Source organism: Anopheles merus, chromosome 3L (genome assembly GCF_017562075.2).
Source record: "Anopheles merus strain MAF chromosome 3L, AmerM5.1, whole genome shotgun sequence".
Taxonomy (NCBI): domain Eukaryota; kingdom Metazoa; phylum Arthropoda; class Insecta; order Diptera; family Culicidae; genus Anopheles; species Anopheles merus.
The window spans coordinates 17,481,581-17,509,580 of NC_054085.1; the positions used below are offsets into that span (position 1 = coordinate 17,481,581).

Consider the following 28,000-nt stretch of genomic DNA (forward strand, 5'->3'; position numbering starts at 1 on the left):
GTTCGTCCAATCGCAACGCCCCGTTGCGTGCCGCATGCGCTACGAAAAAATGGTTCCAACCCAACGTGTCCAGCCAATGCGCACCCAGTCTCCCAAAGCGGCACCGCAGCATCTGCGTCGACAAGGCGCAGCTTCAGTTCACTGGAAGTATCTGCCGCGACAGGACGTGGCCGAATCGTTGCGCTCTCGTCCGTGCGTGTGTGTCGGTCGTGTTTCGTGCGTGTCGTGTGATTCCGCGAGTGATTTTGTCCCGTTGGCATTAGTTCACAGTGCCACTCCGTGTGGTGTGTATCCCGTTGAGGGAAAATACGTGTAAATCTAAGGTGGTGAAGTGTTTAAGTGAGGAAAACAGAACGTCCAGTCCGGGGGCAAAACAAATAGTGAAGTGGAGTACCGTTCTTTGCTGGCAAAACTAGTTTCAAAGCTCCGAAAAAAGTTTCCCCAAAAAGTGTCACCGGTACGGTTTGGTGTCATCTGTTTCCTCGTGACGTATCAACTGCACGTGATAAACATCCGAAATTCAAAAGTGTCGTGTTCGAGTGCTTGCTGAGCAGAGTATAGCACAAACCGTGTCTTCTAACCGATGATTATAAGTGTGTGTTTGAACGTGTATCGTAAACATTACAGTACTTCGGTGTAATAAATGTCTCGTGATAATTGCGCCCCTTTACCGAAGCGCACCGAAACCGTATGATGGATAATCCGAGCTATGGATCCGCTCACATGTCCTCGCCAGCGCTGGTAGTTTTCTCGCAAGCAACGAATGGATTAAGTGACGCCCTGCGCATACAACGACCCTTTCACTCTCAAGTATGTTTTTGGGTGCTGCTGGTACCCATATCGTCCTTTTATGTGGTCTATTTCTGTGAAAATGTTACTTAAAATGCACAAATGGTTTCATTGATACATTGTTACGAAAACGTTTACTACACTCATTCAAAAAATGAACAAGTTTGGGCAAAGGAATGCAAGCAAAATTATAATTATTAAAATGGACTTTCTTATCATAATGACGATATTTTCTTTTAGTGCAAATGCAACAAATAACGATAATAATATGGCAATACTAATTATGATACGTTTTATTTGAGATTAAAGGTTCTAATACCAATTATTCTACAAATTTGAATTGAATTATTCAAATAAACCACAACATTTGTTTAATTTGCGTTTCATAAACTACATACTATTACTAGCTGTCATATAATTAAAAACATTCCTAATTTTTTTGGTAAACGCATGAAGGTCAAGTTTTAAATTAAATCAACAAGCTTATAGAAAAGCTTTAAAAGCTCAAACAATTACAATAATCAAACGTAAAAACACTTAACGTTTGTTGTGGAATACAGTACATATCTTTCATATCAGTTTTTGTTGTTTTTTTTTTATTGATCCATACGATGTGTCGAACTGTTTTGTGTATTCATCCATCATGTTTTTAATTTTTTATTTAAGTCAATAACTTAACCGAACTATTGAGTCCTTTTAACTGTTTTTGAAAAATGTATAGTTTTCGCTACTTATGTTCTGAGGTACATATGAGGTTAACATTAGATTATTATTAGAATTGAAATTGAATTTTAGTCCTGGTGACATTTAGTGTTTTTGCGGTAATCTCACACAAACTATCATGACAAATCATAAAAATTATTTAGAAATAGTTGTGAAAAATATACTGCGACCAAACTACAATAACGCCAGAGCAAAAACACTGTACGAAAAAAAAATCGCTATTCTTAAGATATTTTATTTTCACATTTTATGTACATTCAAAGTTCGAATATTATGAGTAATGTGCTGACATATTTATTACACTATATACCCTTTTTCCAAAATATTCCTTCTACAAACATCACTTTGAAATTTTATTCATATTCCATAATATCCGTGATGTATTTATGAAACCCATCCGGGCTATAAACAATCCTCTCCACTTCTAACCCGTATTTGTTCGTTTTTCCCCCCGATTCTTGCCCCCGAATCACCGCAGCTGCCCGACGCCAAGGACCTGCACCATCTCTCACTGATGAGCGGCTACGGGGCGCACCTTCTGCACGGCTTCCAGCCCCACTTTCTGCACCCGCTCAATCCGGCCGTCTCGACCGCGAGTGGCACCAGCCCGTTCAGCGGTGGCGGTGCGTTCGTGAAACCGTTCCCGTCCAACCTGCCCCTCCCGTCGGCGTTTGCGCCCCCAAAATGTCTGGGGTTCGGCATCGATCAAGTAAGTGTCCGTAGTGCCGCAGCAATGCCGTCGGCGTCGCCGGGCGCGGGAACCCGCGCCCGATCCGGCCACACAGACCCGCCACTAAATGATCATAGAACATTTTCTCCAAGGGTTTACTGTTCGGTTCGTCCGGCTCGGGTTCCGAATCCTTCCGGACGGACTCGTCCAGCCCGGCCTGTACGTCACTGTCGCCGCCCGCCAAGGATGAATCGCTCGAGGGCCAAACCAGCGAGGACGGTGACCGCGAGCGGGACCGCATCTGCACCCCGGAACGGAGCCCGGAAACGCCCGGATTTCGACGTAAGTATTCCACTCCCTCCGTTCTTTAGCCAGCCCATCTCCGGGACGTGTCTCACACGAACGTGTCTCCAGTCAGGACAGGATCAAAGCCCTTCGGAGGTGAAAATTAGTTTTTATTATCATCACCGAAGCGTGCCGACATTCAACCGGACTCGGTTAGCACATTTCCTACTGCTCCAGACGCTTCGAAGCGGTACGCTTCGCCGTACCACACGCACATAAACATGTCGGAAGTGTAACACGATCGGTTTTACTGCGTCCTCCCTTTTTTCCCCGTGCGTCCTAGATTTTGACCGCCAAAGGAGCGGGAGCGGCTGGTGTAAAGACATTTTTCAAACTCAAATTACAAGCCGCACTTAACAGCGCTTTTAAAACTGTTTTTGGTTATTGTTTATGGGATGAGGCGTTGCGTTCAGGAAGGAACAGGCTTTAACACTTTCTTTGTAACCATTAAGCTCAGCTCAACACTTTCTGTGGTGATGATGGAGCGACGAGTGTGGATGAAATTGTAGAGGCTGAATCAATTTCTAATGTTCATTATTCATTCAACATTCATTATTGTAACAATTTGCATAGTTAGTTAAACATGATTCAAATGTAAGATTTGAAACATGTTCTTTTCAACCCCGGAACAACCCGAAGACAACATTCTGTTCTCAGTTTTACACCTTTTCCTCCCAACCACCGATTAGCGGCACATGTCAACGCTATCGTTGTCCTAATACGCACTAATTGGCCATGATTTGTTACCCAACCCGACGACCCTTCGGTGACCCTTGTGCTGTCCTCGACCCGAGCCACTTAACTTCGACATCGTGCCGTGTTTGTTTTGGATACTTTGCCATGGAAAACAATACCTCATAATAACCTTTTCATCGTTACACCCGGCGCAATCCGATACGCATACTAACACAAACACCCACCACTCCGGCGTTGGCGTGAAGGCGAGCTATGAGAGAGGAGATTTTCCAAGGAATTTTCACATCCCACCCTACGCATCATCCTCTGCCCTGCCCTGCATAATCTGGAATTGTTTAACGTGATCTTTCCATCTTCTCCTTCACTTGCGTGTACATAATTAAGCCGAGCGTAGCCGTAAACGACACACCCGACACAGATCGGCTGGCTGTGTCCCGTGCGATCGGCTGTGATGAGCCAGCTATTTTTGGCCCCGCTCGGAGCAGAAAGCTGGTTATGGTAATCAAAACACACAACACGAGTGGACCGTCGTGCACTTGAAGGTTGGCACAACTTCATCGTGTAAACAAGGCTCCCAAAAACCAAGGAGCTCCTTGGTACGAAGAAAGCAAAACCATCAAGCAAACGGGAAAGTGCCGTCCGCTCGCGTGCTTCGCATTTTCAAACCTTTCCGGGGGCACAATATGGTACCATTTGTCTTTAAAAACACGCGTAACAATTAAATAATCGGCGAGTGATCTATTTGTGGGTTGGCGTTTTTATGGCTGCCTTTTTCCCTGAACCCGCTGGCCTCCAGGGCGTGTGTGAGTGTACCCTTTGAGCACTAACACGGTCTCGCACTAGCCTAGTTGAGTTATGTGTTACACACCGGGTGCGTTAAGATGGCGATGGTGAAAATTCGTACGAACCACTTGGAACTGTTTCACCACACACTCTGTCTTGCCTTGTGGTTCCCCGAAGATGGACGGGTTGCAGGCTCGGGTCTGTCGTCTTCCGGTCCCGCGGGCGAGCGGAAGGAGAGCGGGCGTTGCGGACACAACTTCTTCACCGCAAACCACAAATCGTCCGGGTGACCATAAATTTTCCAAACAAATTCCGGGATAGTTGAGCGAATGTTTTCTGCTTTCCCCGGTTTTTGGGGCTCCTTCCCCCGGTGGAGGGGGTTAAATCTTAAAAATCCATTAGGTGAGTTATGTTAATCCAAACAGCTATTTTTCAGGCCACTTTAAGACGCGAGACGCGCGACGAAATTGGGTTCCATTGTGTTGAGCTCGGGATGTGGGGAAGGATGTTTGTGGCGTAAGGTACGGTGAGCAGCCTCGTTTTTGATGGACACTGTTGTACAGCTGGGAAAAGACTTAAACTTTTCGAGAACATTAATTACTTAAAGGGTTTCTTTCGATATTTGTCATGTTTTACAAGAATTTGATTTAAAAATGATAACTTTTAGTTGATTTTTTAACCCTCATTTTTGCATATTCCTGGAATCTTTTTATCCAGATTCAAGATATTTGCATTATCTTTTGTGCAACAATATAGATATTATATACATTTATTGTGTTTCACAAAGTCGATTATGCAGTAATATTTCTCTTTTATGAGACTTGTAATTGCTTCATGTTGGTGTGCCCAGTTGATGTATTTGAATAACGCGCCGGCTCTTACAAGGCTTATCAGAATGGATTCTCATCCGTACCGACATCTTGTAGCAAATAGTTGATTAACAAAAAGAATGCTAATCTTTAATACTTGCTGCAAGAATTTAAAATGAATTTTGCAAGTGTATCAATCATGACAACAAACGACTGACAATATTTTCACTCAACATCACAATCACTGCACGCGAATTTCACTCATAGTGTTTGTGATTTTGAAAGAATCACTTGAGAATACAGGCGTCCCCCGAGATACGACCCCCCTCGAATTACGACGATTCGCAGATACGACGATTTTGATTTTGACAGTTGAAAGATGTCATTGAGATGAAATTGATTTTTTTTTGAATTTCTGTGCAGATAACCGTTAAAAACATATTTCCTCAGATTCCAGAACTCCCCGATCTTGAATATCTATGTCGTGTAAACGGCTTTTGGAGGAAAATTAATACATTATCGTACATTATTTTTAATAAAATATACGATTTTATAGATTCCGACTCTTCAATTTCGGTTATAAACTTTATATTCACAGATATTCGACATACGACTATTTCAACTTACGCCTTGCTTTAGGACATTTTTTTGGTCCCAAATACAGTCGTATCTCGGGGGACACATGTAATTAATAGCCGTGTGTGCTAATCGTGTTAACGCTCTAAAACTTTTAATCGTTATTGTTTCCCAAAAGGAGTGATAAAGGCATTCATAAAATTGTCAGTGTTCGATTTTGGGAGTATATAGATAATATTTCGAATATGAATTCAAATAAGAAAACACATATGAATTAGAAGGAACTAAACCATAGGATATAGATAAAACTTCTTGACTAATTTGGACTGCATGAAATGAACTGCTCGAACTACACGAATGAACTTTGTAATGAATGTTGCAATGAACTATGGGACAAACGGATACATAGTTGCAAACAGATCGGCGATTAAGGTGCACTCTTCTTATCAAATTTATGCTAAGCTAATATCACAATCCAGCACTTTAGTGAATATATTTCACAGTCAGAAACCCTATGATTGTCAAGCAACAAACTATATGGTTCTTTTCATTGCTCTTTTGATTGGTTGCAAAAAAATAGTATGATTACTGATCAAGAATGACTGTATTGCATTTTACTTTGACTAAAATTAAACCAAATCACCAGTTTTGGCTTCACCCGTTACATGTAGCAAACCGATAAATTCCTACATATCACTACGAAATGCCAATAAATTGGTTTTTGGCTTTGTACACTCAATCCAAAACACTCCCCCCGCTAAAACCGACTTTGTAAAGGCAGACAATTTACTAACACTGCTTCACCGTAACCGCTTCATCGGCTACCAAATTATCCGCAACACTCTTCCCAAACCGAACCGACCGAGCTTCAGAATTCAATCGTCACCACTCTCTAGTCACTGTCTAACCCCCGTCCACTGCGACAATAAAATGCTAACTTCAACAAACAGCACTGCCACTTCAGTACGAGTGCCACCCTCGCTCTCGTACACCCCTGAAAAATAAACACCACCCAAGGGAGAGTTCCACTTTCTGCCCGCAACCACATCCGACGGGATCGCAAATATCAATCGAATTTACGCTTCACTCACTCACTAGTTCGCCTTCGAAGCTCCAGCAACTTACCACCGCGTGCAAAGAATTTTGGCAAATTGGTGTGAAAATCAGTGTCCCATCCGTTCACATCTCTACTACTCCCATGGAATTGTATCTCAGTGCGCGCGCGTGTGTGTGTGTGTGTGTGTGTGTGTGTGTGTGTGTGTGTGTGTGTGTGTGTGTGTGTGTGTGTGTGTGTGTGTGTGTGTGTGTGTGTGTGTGTGTGTGTGTGTGTGTGAGGAAATTTGACAAAATTACAAATTCATCCCACTCCCTACAGTCAACGTGCCCAGGCAAAGTGGTTGCTTACACCCTTGCCCTTGCCAGGGAACTTCCCGTAACGAGATTACATTGCCTCGTTTGCCGAAACCACCTGCACCTCCCCGCATCGGAGTCCGCAAACCCGGCTCAAAATTAGATCGCAGAAGTGCAGAACTGTGTGCGCGCCGGAGAGTACATTTCCTCCAGCGCAACCGCGCGCTCGCTCGCGCTCGATTTCCTGCAATCAAACACATTTTGCGCGTCCACGTCACGTCGCGCGATGGAACCTATGTGGACCGGCTGATGGAGCGAAAGAACGCCTCGGTAACAGACAACCGGTTCCGGACGGTAACTGGCAGTTGTGCGAGGCAGGCTCGGTTAGAGCGTTTTGCGAGCTTCTCCCGCAGTGAAGCGATTCGATCACACTTACGCCACGCCGTTATCTCTACGGGTGATTATGATACGATTATGATAGCAATAAATCGGACTCCCGGTACCCATCAAAACTCCGAGGTACGCCGAGTTGAGACATATTATAGTGCACCGGTAATTTGCCTAAGGGAAGCCACGATGGAAAAACAGTTGACGTGGCACAGAATCTTGCTGCAGTGGTGTCGCCAGGGGAATGGTCAGCCCCGCCGAGTGAGTGGTTCAGGCTGCTGCACTCAGCTCTCGGTGCCAGCTGTAATTGGTACTTGTTTTAATGGTAACAAATTAATTGCTGATTAAATTAGAAATTATTTCCCAACCTTTTCCCCACCGGGTCGGCCTTGCAAGGCAGCACAGATTGATGCACGCATCGGAATGGATTGTCCCATTTAGGGCCTTTCGGCATCGTTAGTTCTGGTATGCTGGCTCTTCTAAATACGTGCGCTATGATGCGCACGCTGTAATGAGACGTGAAATCGTACGACCATACTGCATGAGCTGGTGCGCATTATTTTTCTAATTTAATTTATCCCCAATGCAACCGTTTGTTCTGACCTTTGGTATTGTTTGGTATGTATGAAAACATTGATGAGATACGTCAACCCGGCAGCCAAGCTTATTAAAATAAGCAATCAGTTTTCTTTTACAAACAATCGTGTGTTTCTCAGAGCTCAACACACACAAAAACATTGCGGCACGGGTTTTGTTCCCAAAAGCAGCCGTTTGGAAAACAAAAGATCACAGAAGAAAATGAGACAAACCCCAGCCGGAATAAACACTTAAACGGTCGCTGGAAAACAAAGTGCATTTTCCTTTGTGTAACCTAAACACGATCACTTACCCGCTGGACGCAAAGATGCTCGGGCATGTAAACATGTAAACACGTTTAGCTACCGGGGCCAAAGAGCTCGGTAGCGCCATATGGTTGCAGCTGGAAAACTCTTCCCCGGAACAATACACGACAGTAAACGGTGTAAACACTTTTTCGAATCCGTACATTGGACGGAGATTGTATGTGATGCTACGGCGCGCGTTAGTCTATGAAACGGTGTACTATGATAAACTTACTTGCAGCACTGTACGCAATCGGCCTTTGTGAGAGTGCTTATTACACTTAAAATAGAAATGGGAAGTACGAAGCGCTGATCTGGCGCGTCTTACCAAATGGATTGTGTTTCGGCAGGTTCATAAACCTTGCCGTTCTTTCGCTAAAGAAGTTCATTTTCGGTCGTCTGACAGCGATAAAACCCTCCATGTGGAGTTGGCAAATTTTTATTAGATGTTGAGAGAAGAGCTGATTGAAAAAATGAATTACAATTATTCCCCACTTTCACACGGCAGAAAGCTCTGCAGTAGAATCTAGTTGCTTTTTCTTTCCGTCTTAAGGACTTATTCGTACCGTTCTAATGGAATGCGAATATTTCATCTTGTATATTTTGAACAATTTGAGAGCACGGGAAATTTTGTTCATTTGACTATAAATTGCTCAGTTGAGTGCAAAACTTGCAACGAATGAACGGCAAATTGTTTCATTGTTCTTAAAACGTTTTTATAATTATACTATTTTTCCTTTTCTTCTGGGGATGTTGCTTACTTCCTTATCCGGCGCTACAACCGCTTTGCGGTCTTGGCCTGCCTCAGGAGCGTCTGAAACCGCTCACGGTCTCGCGCCTTCGTCTGCCGGTCAGTTATCCCGGCTTTAATGGCGGACGCCTCCACGACATCTTGTCACCTCACTTTGAGCCTATCACGTCTCCTCTGTCCTTGTGGACGGCTTAAAAAGACTTTACGGGCTGGGTCGTCCGTTTCCATGCGTACAACATGACCAGCCCACCGGAGCCTGGAGAGCTTGATACGCCTGCACGACAGTAAGGTCGCCGTACATCTCGTATAGCTCGTCATTATAGCGGCTCCTCCATTGTCCTTGCACACATACGGGGCCAAGTATCCTTCTGAGCATCTTCCTCTCGAACGCGGCTAAGAGGGTTTCGTCAGATTTGGACATTGTCCATGTCTCAGAGTCGTATGTGAGTACCGGTACTATATAGGGAGTATATAGTCCCAGCTTCGTCCGTCGCGATAGGATTTTTGAGGTAAAATGATTTTTCAGGCTGTAGAATGACCGGTTTGTAGTCAGCATTCTTGCGCGCAACTCAGCTTCCATGCCATTGTCGTTGCTGACCTTTGACCCAAGATAGGTGAATTGCGGGACGCCTTCAAAAGTGCTTTCACCTATCTGTACGTCACGCCTACGTAGATTCTGATTATTTATTGGTAGGTCCGCTGATGTTGCCACCATCAGTTTGGTCTTTGCCTCGTTTATCTGCAATCCGAGGTTTTCTGCCGCCTGCTCGATCCCTTGGTAGGCTTCTGCTACATAGGAGAGTCGCAGACCAATGATGTCTATATCATCAGCGTATGCCAGGATCTAGGTTGACTTATAGAAGATGGTTCCCGTAGTCTCCACCCTCGTGTCACGGATAGCCCTCTCTAGCGCCAAGTTAAGTAGGAGATAGGCAAGCCTGTCTTCTGGTGCGCAGACCCTTGGTGGTAGCAAAAGGTCCTGAGAGTTTTCTATCCACCCTCACCTGGCAAGTGACGTTGGTCACAGTCATTCTAACTAACCGGGACATCTACGGATACTACAAACAAAAAATGTTTATTACACGCCATAGTAAAGTGTATTGTTATTTAATCAGCAATAACCAGAAAACCAGTTCCTACTACAAACCAACGAAGAGATTTAAACTCATGGATAGTAAAATCCCAAACTAAGACCTTGACACGCCGTCACGAGGATAGTTTTTTATTCATAAGAATTGAATTTGAACTATAGTCAGACTAATGACCATCTTGTTTAATACTCATTAACAGTCTATTCCCGCTTTAAAAATGTAATTTGACCATTAAGATGGAATTACTTTAACAGTTTCGCCTGATGGTTGTGAAAATATTCGCTATATTTGCCTCAAGGCAACAATTTTCGTCTCGCAGACACCTACCTTTGAAACGATTGTAGCATTATAAAACGGTTAAGCTTGTAAGTTCTTGTGTAGCTCTTTGTTTCGTGCACTATCATGTATAGCCTCAAGATAACAAAGCGCATTGTGAACGACAACCCCTTCCAAGAGCTCTCATTGTCAGTCCACATCTTACAGTACGCTACCTACAATGCAACCATCCGCCGAGTGCAATAGCAAATAGAGCATCCTTTTCAACACTTCCATCCACTATTGCGAATGCCCTTCACCGTCTAATGTGCTGTTTGAATTGCTCTTGCTTTATATGTTTTTATCTAGCACCTTTAAACATCTGTGCCTTCCGCTCGTCATCCTGCGGCTTTGCGAAACGCATCAAACCAACCTATCATCATTATGCTGCTAAATTTCCTTTCCACCTCGCTGCCCGCGCAGCATTGCTGTCCCTCCGGCTAAGCAAAGACTCTCCTGTGCCATACCGAAACCATCCAACTTTCAAGAGCCCTTGAATCATAATTCACTTCAACAAGAGCCTGCCGCAATGACTTTGGGAAGAGATGCACACACACACACAAAGGCTGGCCCCGAAAGTGGCCTCGTAAAATCAAAGTCAATTTCCAACTAGCCTTAACCGCTCCTCGGCAAACCGACACGGGGCGGTCCTCGTGCACCGCTTGGAACCGGGGCAACCGAATGGCGTTACTGCTGCAGCGAACGCTGCCAGCTCTTGAAAGTCATCGTTATTTATTGAAAGCTTTAACCTCAAACGGATCGGGCATGCCGTGCCACGGGGGATAATGAGTGTCGGCACGGCCTCATCCTGTGCCGTAGCGAATCCAGTGCACACACACAGAGAGCAAACAGCAACAAAAACATCGGCAACAACAGCAAAGAAAGAAAAAAAACCCCATTCCAACCCAAAAGGACGAAACAATTCAAAGTGACATGATGCTCAATTCATTTGTTTGATCCTGCTACCGTTCGGTTGGTTGGTTTGCCTGGGCCCGTGTCGTGTGCTCCCTCTTCAGAAGAATGGATGAAACGAAACTGTGCCTCGGCCGTGCCGCTCTCGTCCCCTGCCCGGCCACGATTGCTCTTTTCGCTCGCTTTCGGGAAGGTGGGAACCGTTTGGCCGGCTTGCGGGACCCGGACCCGGTCCGATTCAAATGTATCGAGTGAGTTTTAACAATGTCCTAATTGACAAATTACAAGGGGTTGACACCGTTTGTTCGAATCGCAGCAAACGGCACGGTCCGGAGGTTTCCTCCGCTTTCTGCCTTCGTTTTTCCCCGTTGCCACACAAACAGCCACCGCACACAATGAAGCGAATGCGCGCGTTTCCCCCCGGGCTGCCAACGCGGGCCAGTCAGTACTTCACTTTTACTGCGGTTTTCCAATTTCAATTAGCACATAACGTCGCATCATAAATAATAAAAATGCGCTCTTTTTGATGCTGCAAGCGGCGGCGCATCGTCGGGCGGCCTTTGTTGCTTGTTTTTGGAGTGTTTCGTTGCGTAAGGCGGGGAATAAATTGTTACTCTTCGCACGCGTGTGTGTGTGTGTGTGTGTGTGTGCGCGCGTTGCATCCCAAAACGGTGAAGCGTAACGGGGTTGACTTTTATTTACCGTTACCGTGGCAGTGAGATGGTAATATTCATTTACAGGGGATTGTAATATTTCGTTTAAAGATCATCCATTCCATGGATTTGATTAATGCATTCTCGCTCGCGTAGTGTTTTCGCTGCAGTTACCGACACGCCGTCTGTCCGGGTTCGAGCGCTGACTCTAAAATCACTGTTCAATACACACACATGCACACACCAACTGATCAAAGCACCCGAAAGCGCCCAGCCAGGAAGTGCGGTACAGGTCCGAACCAAACCGGCCTAATGGAAAGCCACACTGGATACTTTTTAATATTTTTATTTACTTTTACGATACCGGAATATGGTTTCCTTTTACAGACCCTTTTACCGGCTGGCCGCGTCCATCCAGCTGGCCGGCGGCAGATCTTCTGACCGGCAGCGACGTTTTATGATAAGCCTTGATGATGCGCGCGATGATGCACCGGCACCCGGTGGTTCTATTGCCCGACCGTTCACTTGGCACACAAAGGCGCATACAATGTTGCCGGCCCGGCCTGCCGTTATTATGATCGAAGGTTAAGCTTTTTCTTGGGGGCTTTAACAACAAATACACACACTCGCACACACACGGCCGCTGAGCTGTAAAAAGCACAAAATGAACTTTTATTCCCATGTCCCATGCCAGTGGGCCAGCATTCTGCGCGTGGGTGAAAGTCGAAAGGGTGGTTTATTATCTTATCCAGCACAATGTATGCACTTCATTACGCCGCGCCGATGGGGACTTTCTTTGCGGCTTTTGAAGCGAAATTACATTCATTTAGCCCATTAACGACACGCCAAACAGTCCATTGGTGGGAATTAGCGGCGCAGAATTTGCGCACGTACGGAGAAGGTTAGATTTATGGACTGGAATATAAATATATGATTTATCGCTGTTTGATATTCTGGCCGAGCAGCAGTGTTCAAGAATGTATGGTTAATAATATGCTACGAGTAATGCCGTGTTTATGTTGCTTAATCGGATTATTTTTAACTTTAGAAGACAACAATTTAAGGAAAGGCGAAGACGCATGACCTCACCATAGGATGTAATGTAAATACTTTAAACAACGAAGGCAAAGAGACAAATGAAAATGATTTTTTCTTCATTTCTCGCATATGTCATTAGCACAACACATGTATCATGTCATGGCCGACCAATAATCAGCTCCAATATAGCTCAGAAATTTGCAATATAGCTTGTAACAATGCCCTAAAAAAGATAAAATGGATGAAATTGCTTAAAATAGTGTTCATATTTATAGTTCCTTTGGTTCTTTATGCTTACTGTCTAGGTTCTTGGTGTTTGGACTTTTTGATGCAGCTTTAAATATACTTGGACCTTACGTTTTTGTCTATTGCTGAGAATTGGGGTAAGAGATACTACTGAAAGATAGTAAACAAAACCAATTTATGATTTTATGCCTCAATCTGCATGTTGACTGCTCGGATGCTCCAATATTAAGATCAAATTGAAACTCGTAATTCTAATTGCGATTTTTATCACAAATGCTACTAAGTTTGCTTAACCAAGAACCAAGTACTATAAGTACCACTTCTTCAGCTTAAAATACGATTAATTTATTCAATAATTGAAAATCTTCTCCCATTGCGGGAGGCTCCATAAGCCTCCAAATACAAAACTGATCGCAACTGATTCGGTGCTACTATGTGCCAAGCGGCACCGCCACCAGCACCCGATTATGATGTCTCTTGCAAGAAGGCCTCGAGAAATTAATCCTTCGATGCCGAAAAACCGTTCAAAAGATGAAAGCGACAAGACCCAATCAAGCCCTCATCCCACGGGGTGAGAGATCTTCCCACCCGGGTGATTAAACGTTCCGGGGCGATGATGGGAAGCTTTGTGCAAAGAAGAAGAAAAAATAGGAGTCGAGAGGCTGCAAAATCCTTCAGTAGTTAATCTCCGAATGACAGCCAGCGGACAGCCACAGTGTGTAATCGGTGTGTATCGGGTGTGTTTTCGGCGTGTGACGCAGAGAAACCTAACCGACTCCCTCCTACCCGGGAGCACAAACCAGCTGGATTGTGAACGGTTTCGCTCGCTGGTTTTTTTTTTCTTTTTATTTTGCGCAAAAACCCACCAGCAAGAGCGTTCTCGGGCCGCCGCTGATTAAAATCTTCAAATTTAATCAACTTCAACCGTCTATCCGTCCGGCCCGGCGGCTTTTCAGCCAAGTGTGAAGTGCGGTTTCCCAGTCAATCCGATCTGCCAGCCCGCCATAAACGGGGTGTATATGCATCCGTGAATGTTCATCCGTGCGTGTGTGCCTCTGGATACTTCACACTTTGCCACATTTTTGAAAACGCATCGAAAAGCGAAGGCAAAACAATTTTCGATGCCTTGCATCAACCGCCAATTATACAGTGTTGACTTTCAATGTTGACCCATGCAAAGATGGGTGTTTCTTTTTTGTTTTCGTTTTAATCCTTTTAGCAACTGCAGCAACAACCCCTCGTTTGGAGCAAATCGGGACATCACGTCACTAACTAAATTATGCGCTCCAGTTGCGCCAGTTTCGGTATTTAACGGTGGATGACTGTGAACAATCTAGCCCTATATATCCCTAGGTACCCGACATCTGCCCCGAATAATTAGGACGACACTTTCGGGACACTCGGCCTACCCATCCCGAGTCACCCCTATTTGTCGCCCGTGTTCACCCCTCGCCCCTCGGTGGAAGCTTCCTTCTCCTGCCCCACGCACAACTGCAATGGTGCGCAATGGGTACCATTTGTGGCCATTTTTATAATCTTTTTACAAAACCTTCAAAATTATTTTAATTTATCGAATCCATCAACCAGAACCACGCGTAAGCCCTAGCGAGCCACGGCGATAAGCAGCCCCAGGGGTGAGAAGGTGTGAACGCGAGATCCCGGAGCAGGGAATGTGAAATCAGATCGCTTCCTTTCCTTTTTCGCTTCCTTTTGTACTGCTGCCAGCGCAACCCATACCGCCGGCGCCCGTTGACAGCTTCGCCCCACCGACACGTTAGCTTGGGCGATTTATTTGTCGGTAATCCTTAAAACCAACAAAACGGCTGCGGGAAAAGCGGGGAACGGACGAACGGACAAGATAGCAATAAAAAAGTCAACAACGAGGACGCCTGTTTTTCCCCCATCCGATGGAAGCTGTTTCCTCTCTTTTCCCTCTCTAACTCGACGTGCTTTGTGCAACAACAAAAAAACAGAAGGTTCCGCAAATAAAAGGACTTGCAGGGACGAGCGCGAGCGCGCGAGCGGCTGAAAGGAAGGACGAGACTTCTCAACTTTTCAATAGCCGAGGAGCTCATACAAAGAGCGACCCGGATAAAGGAAGGCAGTCCCGGCAAAGTGGCAAATCTGGAGGACTGTCATGATTGTGTGTTCGCTGTCTTTTTTTTTTTTTTGGTCTTCCTTCTTTGCCTTCCTTTGCTACCTTTTCTGTGCGTATTTATTCTTGCGAGGAAGTTCCACTTTGCTCCCGTCGGCACAAGCGCTCTCTGACAGGGACAAGGAGAACAAAATAGAACATACCGACCAAACCAAAGGCATAACATAAAAGCGAAACCAGAGGTGCCCATCATTTGTCGTGCGTAAGCAGCGGGTCGCTACTGAAAGAGGGCGAAACACGCACACACGCACAGCCGTAATGGGATAAGCAGGGCCAGTATCGTTTTTGGACAGTGAAAACCGCCCTCTACCCCGGGAAACCGATCCGACACATCTGGGCCGCAACAAAACAATTTGTAATATTTTAGAAAAATAATATAATCTGGTATTTATCATTGACTACGGCGGCGAAGATCCGAAGGGTGGTGCAGTACCGCTGCAGCCGCAGTTCCGGTGTTGGCTTTTCGGCGACGGTGTTGGCTTTTCATCACCCCTGCAGCAGGGGTAATTTCCCCATCCACCAACCGAACCGAAGTTCGTTTGGACGGGGGTTTTGCGGGATAAGCAGTTGTTAAGCCGGTAGGTGTGGCGCCTTTACCACACACTTATTGATGGCGAAGGGACCTAGTACTGCACGCCGCCTAGTGCTAGCACTTGCGTAAAGCATTTCCAGCCTGGGTTTGGGTGGGTCGAGCATGGGATGATTAAAACAGTATCAATCGGCATGTTAAACGGGTAGTTAAAGTATATGGTTTCAGTGTAATCCGTCCGTTCCGAATAACACATGCTAGCGCGGGTACATACATCATGAAGGCCGGAAATCATTAGGGAGTGATTGGTAGATCGATATCGAATATTATTCCAAATTTTTGTATTTTTTTCTGATTGTAAGAAGTCTCCCTACTTTAATGAGGTAACAACATTAATTTGTTTAGTAGCTTTAACTGACAAGCTATTTTATTCAATGGAAGATTATGCTTTAAACAATATTAACTTAATTAAACTCAAAGAATGATCTTAGAACTATATTTTGATATTGAAACAAGCAAGCCTAATTTACTGATAAGGCTTCTCGAAAACAATCTCATCAATTTTTGTAGAATTTTATTTCAACTTAATCTCCTTTAAATCCTCCGTACCAAAGCTGCCTCTTACATCGAATATGAATTTGTACACTAATTGCCACCGATTCCGGGTCGATTTCAGTGCAGGCCCAAGCCGTGCAGCCAGTTGCAGCGCAAAACGTCACTACGACCCCTCGACCCCCAAAACTGTTTAGTGCCCTGGCATTGAAAAACTGCCCCCTGCACCGGAAAAATGATCGATTATGTCTGCGAAAACGGCCTCCACACCCGGGCCAAGGCGCGCGCGATTAGCGCCCGTCAATGGATAAGCGTTTAGCAAACGCATAAAGGCCGGTGATTGCGGCCAGACACAGCCTGTTCTAGTGTCGAGTTGCAGTTGCACCTACACCATATGCACCGACACCGGCTCGCTAATCGGATGCTGCCTTCTGCTACTGATCCACTGGCACCTTCCTCCTGCAGCGAGCCTTGTTGATGCTGATGATAATGATGACGATGATGACGTAGACGCCGACAACGGTGGCAGCCAAACCGAGCACCGTCGCTCGCCGTACGTACAGCGCAACGTCACGCGGCACCAAACCGTGAGATGCATTTGAATTGAATGCAATTTTTGTGTCGACTGCATCGTCACGCGTTCTACCGGAAGGGAAGAGGGGGACACTGCTGAAGCGCATCTCCGAATATGGTTAGACAGTGTGTCATGCAGCGGGCATTTGCAACGGGGGCTGCAGTTGTTTATGAACCAGCGGAACGCGTATAAATGGCTTCTAAATGCTAATCTAACGCTCACTGTGTTCTACACCCTCGGGGAGGTTGAAGTCGATTGGCGAAAGTCTCCTTTTAAGTGGATAAGAAGGTTTGTTGCCATCCAGCTAATCAATTGTACAGTGTCTCGAACGTTAAATGTGCATCGTGAAGTATCGCACATGGATGTTTGTCCTCTCGCTTTTAATTTAACATCTCAAAAGTCAAACATTTACAATAAATCTCGTAAGACACTGTTCTGGTACTGCCGTAGGTTCTTCTTGTTAGGACGATTGCAAAACTCATCACCTAACTAATGACACAAAAACGAATCGTTTTGAAATTCTCCATCGGGATGGCAAGAGTACACTGGCAGCAGCAGCAGTCCGCAGTAAAGCTGACAGCTATGATCGATGGCCAGAACCTTTGAATGTCATCATCAGTTGATGCGTTTTGCGAACATCCGCCAACATTTCCCGAACACGGTCATCCAGTTCGCTCATCCTCTCTCTCTCTCTCTCCATCTCTCTCCCTTGGTTCACAACAATGAGTAATTTCCGTCGGGCTTCGGTTTGGCCACAACTGGTGTCACCACCTTCTGGGCATTTTCCCCCTCTCGGAGGCAACACGGGAGCAAACGAGTTAAACCTAACATTGATCTAAACCTCCTTTACTGCCGTCCCATCGTCCGCCGTTGTCCGGAAAAACCGTTCGCTTATGACCCCGCTACCACCACCTCCGGCAGATGGAAATCACGTAGGGAAAAATTTTATAACAATTTAAAATTCGTCCATACGTGAACGAAATATTTTATCATTATTAGCGTTGTCCGTAGCGGTTTGCAATTTTTAGCGTGCGGGACATTTCTATTAGCCAATTCGGCGACCAGAATGTCCGGCGAGAAATGCTGTGATTGTGTCGGTAGGAGCAACCCCCCAATAACTCCAACTCTTTTCCAACTGGGTGCTTTTTTTGTTGTTGTGTTGATGCGTTTCTTCTGACTGTTTCCTTTTGCACAATCGTTTGCAATCCGGGCCACACTGTCGGGCGTATGATTCATGCCGACGATGCTTTTTCCTCATATTTGGAGGTGCCTCGTTTCATCGTTATGCTGTCGGGTCGGTCAGGATGGCAGTGGCGTTTTTCTTGCCCCATGCAGCATGTACATTCGTTGTTGGCTGTGCTATACGATGCTGTGTGATGCTGTGCGGTGCTGTGCGGCGTGAACATAACTTCACCCGTCCCGCGGCGATCATCATGATGATGCGGGCGACAAAAAGTGCAGCAGCAGTTATTGGAGCAGATAACACAGAGAACACGAAAAAAAGGGAAACTCAAACATACACTCACACACACACACACACACACACACACACACACACACACACACACACACACACACACACACACACACACACACTGCATGCCACATTAGGTCTTGGCAGGGGAGCAGCAAAAGGGCAGAATTATTATTGAACGTGTACCGGGCACCAAAAACGAGAGCGACAGAGCGCGAAAACAGCGCTGGACACAATGTGAAATGAAAATGTCACTACATAAGTGGAAACAAGTGTGGAACCTGATGGTGTCTGCTGGATGGTTGTTTAACGTGACGGGTGCGTACGGAGAAGTGCTGGCATTTTTTTTTTTGTGTTGTAGTTCTATCTCTTCGCGCGTCCATGCCGCGGCACCGAATACCACCGCTTGCGTGTCCTCGCGTTGACATTCCGCACGACGCTTGGAAGCAAAACAATCAACGGAATCGGTTCGGAGTCACCTTCACGATCTCACTCACTCCCCGTTCCGATCCGAGTTGTTGCCAGTAGTGGCCGATTGTGCAACCGTAATTACAACCGTGATCGTGTGCTGCGCATGGTTACAAGTTGGAAACGCATTGCTGCCAGTGGACAGGGCCCGTTTTTGTTTCCAATATGATTCATTGCATTGATGAAGTTGTTAGCGTTCGGTCAGCATTCCACTGTGCACTCGGTGACACACAGGTAAGTGGTAGTAAGACCTCAAGCAAACAGTGTCCGCCGAGCGACCTAACGAAAGGAAACTGCCGAGTGAGTAGAGCTGCTTGGAATCTATACACACGCCGATGTGTTTCTTGTTATCTTGCAGATACTGAATTTATTCAGAGTCATTTTGATCGAAATTTAGCCAAGTTGTTGTGAGTTGTTTGATCTGAAAATAAGCATATAAAATCTCTGGAATTCCGTAAATTTGAAGATATCTGATAAGAGTTGAATAATCTTAGGTCTAACATTTTACAATTCCAAAAATATCTGATACATAGGATATTAGGTAAGATCTTAAAAAAGGCTCAAATGTTCCTTAAACATCATTGAATATGCAGCTAAAGTCAAACCAATCGAGCATCTAAAATCATTGTGATTCTCTTAAGCGGCCTTTACCTAGAATATGAATTGTTTCAGCCATAGCTCCGAGAACCTTTTACAAAGCACTTGATTTGAAACCTTAAACATCTTGTCTTAAGACCGCTTTGTAGAGTACTCCTCGTAGCGAGACTCACATCTTTATTCTTGCGTTGATTCTTGACAAAGCATTATAATAACGATGCTCAAAATAGCTTAGTCGTCTGACCAAAACATCCTGACAAACACTGACTGACTCTTCTGCTCAATGAAAAAGGATAGCTGGAGAATATTAAAATTGTTGAAGATTGGCTTTCGAGATGAAACTTAGTCAAGGATTTTCAGAATCCGTTACTTATTATCGTCATAAAAATCATAAAACCAGAAACAAATAAGTTCTTCATTTACCAAATACAAATTTTTGCAAATTGTTACAATTCTAGTAGCAAAGAATCGTATTACAAAGAATACGCACATGAAGTGCACAAGCACAAGAAATTCCCAATTCTTCAGCATATCCAAATTGTTACTCCAACAATTCAATTTGCTCAGATTGGATGCATCATTTCATTAGTTACACATTTCAGCACATCCAACCTATCTTACTACAAAGAAAACCATCAAGTCACGTCTCATAAATATGTTGACGACAGTGTGCACGATCCGGAAATAAGAAAACCCGTTTCAATTAACCTACACCATCGATGCGAACCGCTTAATGCTCACTGACACGTCACGTCGGGTACCATTATATACGATACGCGACTCAACTTCAATTCCAAACGCACTAAAACTAATTTAATAATGAAGAAATCATTTCCTCGCGCCACAAAAAGGCGCTCACTCCCCATCAAATGACCCCCGGGCAAGGACAGGGACGATCATTGCGCTAGAAGACGCATCGGCTCCAGCTTGCAAGCAGGGGTGATTTGTGATACAGTACTTGTGCCCGTTGCACTGTTTTGTGCAGTATCACTTTGTTGTCGCTTTCGCAACCCACACCAATAATCGGTGGGGTTGATTTATTCGTACGCTGCTTAATTGGATCAGCAACCAAGTGCGGCCAACGAAAGGACACAACCGATTCTTGCCACTATCATTATTAGCTACGGTTCGAATGTGCGGACGACCATTCCAGCGGTAAGGATGAAGTTTTAACCTTTTTAAGATCCCCGTGACGACTGTCATCAACGAGCGGCAACTGCTACACACAAAAAAAAACATCGCTGGACACTTGCACACTTGCGTGTGTGTGTAGAGATTATATGACAATCGATCGAGTGCGATCGATCGCAAAATCGAACGTCAAAGGCACACATTCGAGGACAGTTTAAATGGTAGCCCATTCTCCCAACCTAACCCCGCCACCAAGAGTGAGTTAATTGAACGCAAGCAACCTTCCCGTTAAGGTTTTCCTCGAGCTGCAAGCGAGTGGTGCACAATTTTGCCCCCTCAGAACGGCCCCCAAACTGATAAATTCCTTGCCCGGTTCCTGAACGGCGGCGTCCTCTACACTACCTACCAGTCCTGTACTTTGGCTTTCCCAAAGGTGCCGTCGGGGTCCAACAAAAAATGCTCACTTTTTTTTTGGTTTGTTCACTCTCCTCCAAGCGCTTTTCCACACTATCATAATACGATAAATACGTAGCGTAAATAAATAAATTACTACCGGTAATAATCTGCGCTAATTTATTGGTGGCAATTATTCTTGACTTCACCGTGCGCCGTCGCCGGCCCGGAGCGCTTGTCATCGGTGCCATTAATTTAGAGCCTGCCTGCGCTCCCGCTCCCAGGCGACGCAGAATCGGGCAGCAGAAAATCGGTGCAGCACACAAAAGCTGCAAAGCTCTACCGCAAACAGTTAAAGTCGATTTATTAACATAAAGGGGAAAAAAGCGGTACGTACGTGTGCTCTAATTACAAACGGAGCCCCGGGAGGAAATGCACGAGTGCTGTGCTGCACTCGATTTCTGAGCTCCGTTCCTCGATGTCCAACTCCATGCTGCCTGCGCTGAGGGCCGGCGTGTTACGACGCCTTACTTACACGGACGGTTAGACCCTTATGAGGTACACACGTCCTTCATCCTTCAGTCTGTACGGTTTGATCGGATAATTGACGGTGAACGGTATGGGTTGAGTTAGTGCTAGTGAGTTTGATTTAGTGACAGCTGTTACCACATACGGCACCAGTGGTGATGGTGGTGGTTGTTGTTTGCGTCTGCTAGTTACAAGTCTCTATCGGAAGATTAGGATGTGTCGTTTTAGTTTGGGTTCTGTTTGGGTGAAAATTTAGCTAAATTCCTTGAAACAGGCTGAAGCTTAGTCAACTAGATATACTTTAAAGGCATTTTTTTTCATATAAGTCCAAGCTCAAACTATTTTATGTATTATTTCAATTTTTAATACCTCTCCCACTTGTTGTAATAATTTTCAACCAAACAAAGCCCCCCAAAGATCATTAAAACCATTTTGCCGTGTCATAATTCAAAGATATTACTGTTGCGTCCTCCGTTCGTCCAGCATATCGTATCATTTAACACGATATTTATTATCTCACATTTTTCACACCTCGTAAACAGTTGCTCCCAAACAGTTGCAAACTTCCTTGCCGAGGTAGATAAAAAAAACCGCAATAATATTTCCATCCCACAAAAGCTACCAAAAAAACAGCACCCCCTTCAACCCTTTAATATCTTCCGGCCTCAAAACGTTCGCTTCCGTTTGGTGTTGTTGTGTGTGTGTGTGAAACCATTCAAGAAGCAGAAGATGAACGAGAATCAAGAAAAAAACAGAATCTCACCCCCATTCAACCCTTCGGACGGTGATGGGGGGGAAAGTGTCTGCTTTATTACTTTCACCCTGCTGGGCGGCCACCGTACACTTTCAACCCCATGGGCTAGTAGTAGCAGTAGTAATCTTCGCACGCACAATTTCCCGCACCATCTTCAGCGGGATGTGCGGCTCAAGTGCCTGTTGGGTCGGTCATTTCGGGGTTCGGCCAATCGTGACGAACTGTGACCGACCCAGCACAACACGAAAAACTCACACTTGCAAACAACACTTCAAACTTTGGGACAAACTCGAGGCAGTATAAAAAAAAAACAGGAGAAAATCCCATTTAACGCTTAACGCATCACTTTTATTCAATTTCTACTCCCGCACCCGCACGCTGTTTGCACAAACTGCCAATACACCGCAGCGCACGGTGTTGTCCACTGAGGGCAAGTGGAAATTGCGGAAGTTGGACGTGATGCGCCAATGATCAGCATGATATCGTTTTTTTTGCAGTGATGCTCTCAAAACCTTCAAAAAAGTATTGTATCTACTTACCCATAGCCCGAGGGGATGGTGTTAAGATACACGTTATAGAGGAGAGCAAAAAAGAGGAATCCTGCGCTTATTTCTACACTAAATCCAAATCAGGCAATAGCGAGCGAGAAAAAAAAAGTCCCTAATCCGTAAAAAGACACCGCGTCTCAAGATGGTGCACTTTAGGCTTAACGTCGGAGCGAACGCCTTGACGCTTGGTTTCAATTTTAATATCCTTTCGCGCGCGCACCCCCAGCAAGAGGAGTGAAATTGGGTGACAGCATTTCACTGCGGCGACCGTGACGGACACTGTGGAGCGAGCCTTTTTTTCGTTGTTGTTGGGAAATGGAAATCAAAAGTGGAATTAATGTAAAAAAAAAACTCCCAGGACATGTTTAAATTCAATCACAGCAAAGCATGAAGGGTGAAGAAGTCGTTGGCGACCGGAAGAAGCTAAAATGAACAATAAAGCGAGTGGAGACAGAATTTGATTAAGTGTACCGAAATTGAAACGCAAGGATTTTGTTGCCTTGCTTTAATGCCTTTGATCTTTTATATTAAATCAATAAAACTGATCTACTTTGTATCAGTAGCTTGTAACACCAAGGGTTGTGTAACATTTCCAAGCACCAACATTGACAACGGACAACTGTCACATGCTCAATATTCAATCACTCTCGAACACTCCCAAATCACGGCCACTGTCCATTATTACAGCTGACCATAGATTTCAATTAAAAGTTAATCATCTCTTTTTAATTTGCCCACTGTCCCGGGCCGCAGCATGCAATCCTTGCTTGTATGCTTTTTTCTGGTGGCTTCAAACATGGCCTACCGGGTGCCGGGGTGGATCAAAAAATCATAAACACTCACCAACCAAGGGAACGTACAGAACGCGCGGACACAAATCGCACCCAATTTACTGCTGACCGACCGCAAACGCCGCTCACAGGAAGCCGCTGGATAGGCGCGCGCGGGCGCTTTCCGGCATCGGACTTCATCGTGGTACAGTCCCGCGCACAGTGCGTGGGACCCCCCGTCGGGGTGACATGTTTTCTGTGGTCGATTTTTCCATTTCCCTAAAAACCACCCTTTACCGATCCCCGCGTGCTGTAGTCGCAGTCGGGCGCAGTGTTTCTGTCACCGATGCTAATGAGAAATCCTTTTTCGGACCGGAAACCACCCCAACGCACGGGTGCATGGCTGCTGGGTGCAGGGGTGCTAAATACTGTCGGAATGATACTGTCACTTGCGTATGTCGTACACCCAAAACAAAAAAATCCCTCCAATGTTGCAGTACTTCTCTATGGGATTTCATTTATTCAAATTAAGGTGTCGTAAACTTACGGCTTCTACCTTTTTCACACCACAATACCACAAATTACTAGTTTCGGTTACAACAAGTGTCTTCATGTTGTCCGTTCCACCGGAACCACTTGCAAGTGGACGCATTTCCAAAGGAAAAACCACTCGAACCACTTCACATTTCAGCCCATTCGCCTGTGCACGGAGTCACATGCAGGACACAGTTTTGGCAGACAGCAACAACAAAAAAATGACAACCTTGTACTGGGTTGAGTTTTTGAGGACACACTAACGCACCTGTCAGCTGTGCAAAGATAGAACACTTTACCAACACTTGCCTTCCTCAGTTCGGTAAGCTAGCGTCGGAAAAACTATCATCCTACATCCTACAAGATGATACGTTCTAGTTCACTGGCAGTGATATCAACCCCGTACCGGATGGACATCATTCAAAGGATATGGGACTGTAAAAAACGGCATCATTTGCCTCTCGGCGATGCTGCCAGCTGTTGGGAAGATTTCCATTTTCTGCAACATTACACACCATTACAGCCTTATGGATTTGGGAAGGGATGGAACGTTTCGGGCAAACTGGAATTGCAGTTGAAATTCCATTACGAATGCAGCAAAATTGTTACAGCAATGAGTAGGAGATTGTATTACACTATCATATTGCTGGCGTGATTGCAGTGCAGCGATACCGCATTCGAATTCCAGTTTTGCTTTCGGGGATTGCATTGGTTGGATGTTGTTAAGGCAAGGAAAGAGAAGTAATCGTTTAACTGAAGCATCGTTTAGATGTCAGTTAAGAAGACTTTTCACACTTTCTATAAATATATCTTAATCGATCGTTTAGAAAGTGGCCATGAAAAGGAAGCTAATGGAAAACTCTATTTCTTAAATTTGAACTCTTAAGAATCACCAAAATTCAGAGTATTAAGTGAGCATCATCATTATTGGGAAGTTTGTCAGCTTAAATTACAATATTGTTTACCAATTGAAGACCAATTGAAAAAAGGTACAACCAAAATGAAATATCTCCCAATTTTAGAAGCTTTAAGCTTCACCTTTTTCTAACTTCAAACGTTCACATTTATTCAAAAAATTCAATAAAAACCTAACCTTTACACTAACAATTTCTTTCCCATCATTCCGTCTCTCCCCCCGACGCAGGAATCGGCCCACCGAAGAAACCGTTCGTCGGCACACCGCCACCGAACGCGTGCCCCATCTGCGGCATCCAGCTCTCACCAACTGACCTGGAGACCCACTTCTCGGCGGAACTGTCGCGGCTTACCAAGATGACGACGCACGCGGAGCGTCTCGAGCTGCGGCGTACGCTGAGCGTCGACCTCCACACGGTGCAAAACAATCTGCAGGGCCGAACGAGCCGCTGGGAGGTACGCAGCAAAGCAAATGTTGTTGCTACCGTTTTCTACCAATCTGATGGGATTTTAAATTGCATTTGCCCTTGATTTGATATGTTTTTTTTTTTATATTTACACCATTTCATTCCACTTCTCCGTTTTTTTTATTCCACGCTAGACGTTCAAAAATATTCGCAACAAGCGCCAGGATCGGCTACGGGGCAAGCTGCGGAAGCGAAAGTTTGACGGCGAGGATGGGTTCGGGCTGCAGCTGACAAACATCAACTGCCAATCGTGCCCGGTGTGCCACGGGCGCTTGCAGCGAACGCAGGAAGAGATTGCGCAGCACATTGAGGAATGCGTCCGAAAGGTTTGTTGCCCGATTTAGTTAATCTTTACCCTAAAGAGAGCCTTTTTCCTTTTCCTCTGAGCTTGCATCCTTCAATTTAATGCCCATTCCTAACCACGTCTCACCTAGACTTTTACTGCTCTCTACCCTATTCTCAAGCAACAGCATCAGCACCAGCATCAACAGTCGCAACAACAGCAGCAACAGCAGCAACAGCAACAGCCACAGCAACAACAGACACCACCGTCCCTGCACACATCGCATCCCCTGCATCCACACCACCCTCACCATCATCATCTTCAGCAACAGCAGCAGCAGCAGCAGCAAACGTCGCAAGCTTCACAACCCGCCAATCAACCGTCACCGCAGGACGAGGACGAAACGGTCGACGTGGAAAGCTACGGCGATGAGACGTCCAACGGTGCGATCAACATGTCGTCGAACGTGATTCATCACACCAGCGCGGCCAGCATGCTCCATCATCCCGGAAACGCGACCAGCATTAGCAACCACAACAACAACAACAACAACAACATTATCAAACCCGACACCCCGGCCATGACGAAGCTGGAGGAGAGTGCGATCAGCTCGCTCAGCTCGATCGTACCCCACTGGGACAGGAAGGCACGCCTGACGCTACCGCTTAACTGCAAGCCGGGAGCAGGAGATGAGACACGCCCCTGGACGACGGTGGTAAAGCCCCGACTGCTAGGCTCGTTCGAGGGTGGTCCCGGGGCCATGTCACAGCCTCCCGGAGTGCCCAACACGGTAGCGGATCATTCGATCACACGCGTCACACCGACGAGCAGCGATCAGCGCATCGACGTGGACTACGACCAGGAGCACGACCACAGCCAGGACATGGTGACCGACAACGATGAGGAGGTGATCGTCGACAACACGGACGACGAGGATTGCATGAAGCGACCCCGGCCGGCCCCACACACCCAGCTCAATGGGCATGGACCGCCGGGAGTTAATGGACTCGGAGATAAGAACAGGTAAGTCGGCGGGAAATAACGCTGACATTTCTTTCAATTAAATCCTCAAAACTTCTTGAAATTGACACCGTCCAGCACCGAGGAAGCAACGTCCTCCGTGGAGATCGATTCGGCCACCGATTCGATGGCATCGCGCACTGCCGGTACGACGCCGAACTCGGACTCGTACGTCAGCACCTCGGAGTCGGCCGAACCGTCCTCGAAGGCGCAGGTCCTGGAAGAGCTTAAAGCCCGGATACGGGAACTGGAGGGTTCACCGCACTACAAGTGTTTCATATGTAAGGTTAGCTTGGCGGAACCGCTCTTTCAAATTGGGAGCTTCTTTTCTAACGAAACTTGTCCATGTTTTATTTTCTGTTTCTTTCTTCAGGAAAAATGTAAAACATTAATCATATCGAAAATCTGTGGCCACTATCTCTGTGAGGAGTGTTGGATAACGGAATCGGTAGGTAGAGCTCACAGTTTATCTTCTTTGATCCTTGCTATAACTCCTTTTTTCGACCACCTTTTTATCTTCCGCTACAGGAATCGTCCAAATCTTGCCCCCGTTGCAAGATCATCACCGCGAATTCTGATTTTAGAAAAATTCATGCTTAAAAACTGCGCTAGTAGAACATTTTTCTTTTATTTATCTAGATAACACATGTTAGTGTATTTATTGTCGCTATTATTATTATTATTATTATTCTTGTACATCGCGCAATCGAACTTCATGACATCGTCATGTGGGCTGTCCAGGCCAAATCCAGGTCCCAGGCGCCAGCCACTGGAATGCTATCACAATCGAACAAGCAAAGAACTAGACATGCTAGCGTAAACACACACACACACAGGACGTTCACAGGTCACTTCACTCCTTTGTAAAACCAAGACAGCGCCGAGTTGATAAGCAGTTGTTGTTAGAGAGCATCGCTCCGTTAAACACATTAACGTCCAACGCGAGTAAAGGAACATATTACGAAGCATGTGCAATATATGTTGTCCCCAAGTCCCTGATAAAAGTAAGAAAAGAAACCCTACAACGAAGCGTTCACCCTTTGCGCTCTGTACAATCTGTCCCGAGTCTCCCTCCCGAATGTGATGTCTTTTTCCCGAGGTGCGAGAATGAGCGGAAATGGCGATAAGATTCATTCGCGTTTGCCGTGGTATGAAATCGGTGCGAACTGTGCTTGCACGCAATATGTGTTTGCGTGTGTTTGTGTGTGTGTCGACGTTACTTCCTTTAACTCGAATCGTTGTTATAGAAAACAATAAAAAAATGAAACACCCTTATCTGCTTTTCCCATTAAA

The 28,000-nt window shown here is 45.5% G+C and overlaps 1 protein-coding gene across 5 annotated transcripts; it reads left to right on the forward strand.

Annotated features, from left to right (window-relative positions):
* The first annotated feature begins 18 nt into the window (after positions 1-18).
* On the forward strand, positions 19-27,991 carry LOC121599905 (protein Teyrha-meyrha). Of its 5 annotated transcripts, none has more exons than XM_041928042.1 (9): positions 19-810; positions 1,991-2,221; positions 2,320-2,524; positions 25,167-25,393; positions 25,539-25,730; positions 25,839-26,710; positions 26,786-26,993; positions 27,081-27,155; positions 27,236-27,991. In XM_041928042.1, the coding sequence occupies exons 1-9, from the start codon at positions 691-693 to the stop codon at positions 27,305-27,307; spliced, it is 2,202 nt and encodes a 733-aa protein (XP_041783976.1). In that variant the 5' UTR covers positions 19-690; the 3' UTR covers positions 27,308-27,991. The 5 variants fall into 5 exon arrangements, 4 of the variants coding, with proteins under 4 accessions (XP_041783976.1, XP_041783978.1, XP_041783977.1 ...); XM_041928044.1 differs by having other exon boundaries at positions 20-810; positions 25,869-26,710; XM_041928043.1 differs by having other exon boundaries at positions 20-810; positions 2,335-2,524.
* The last annotated feature ends 9 nt before the right edge of the window (positions 27,992-28,000 follow it).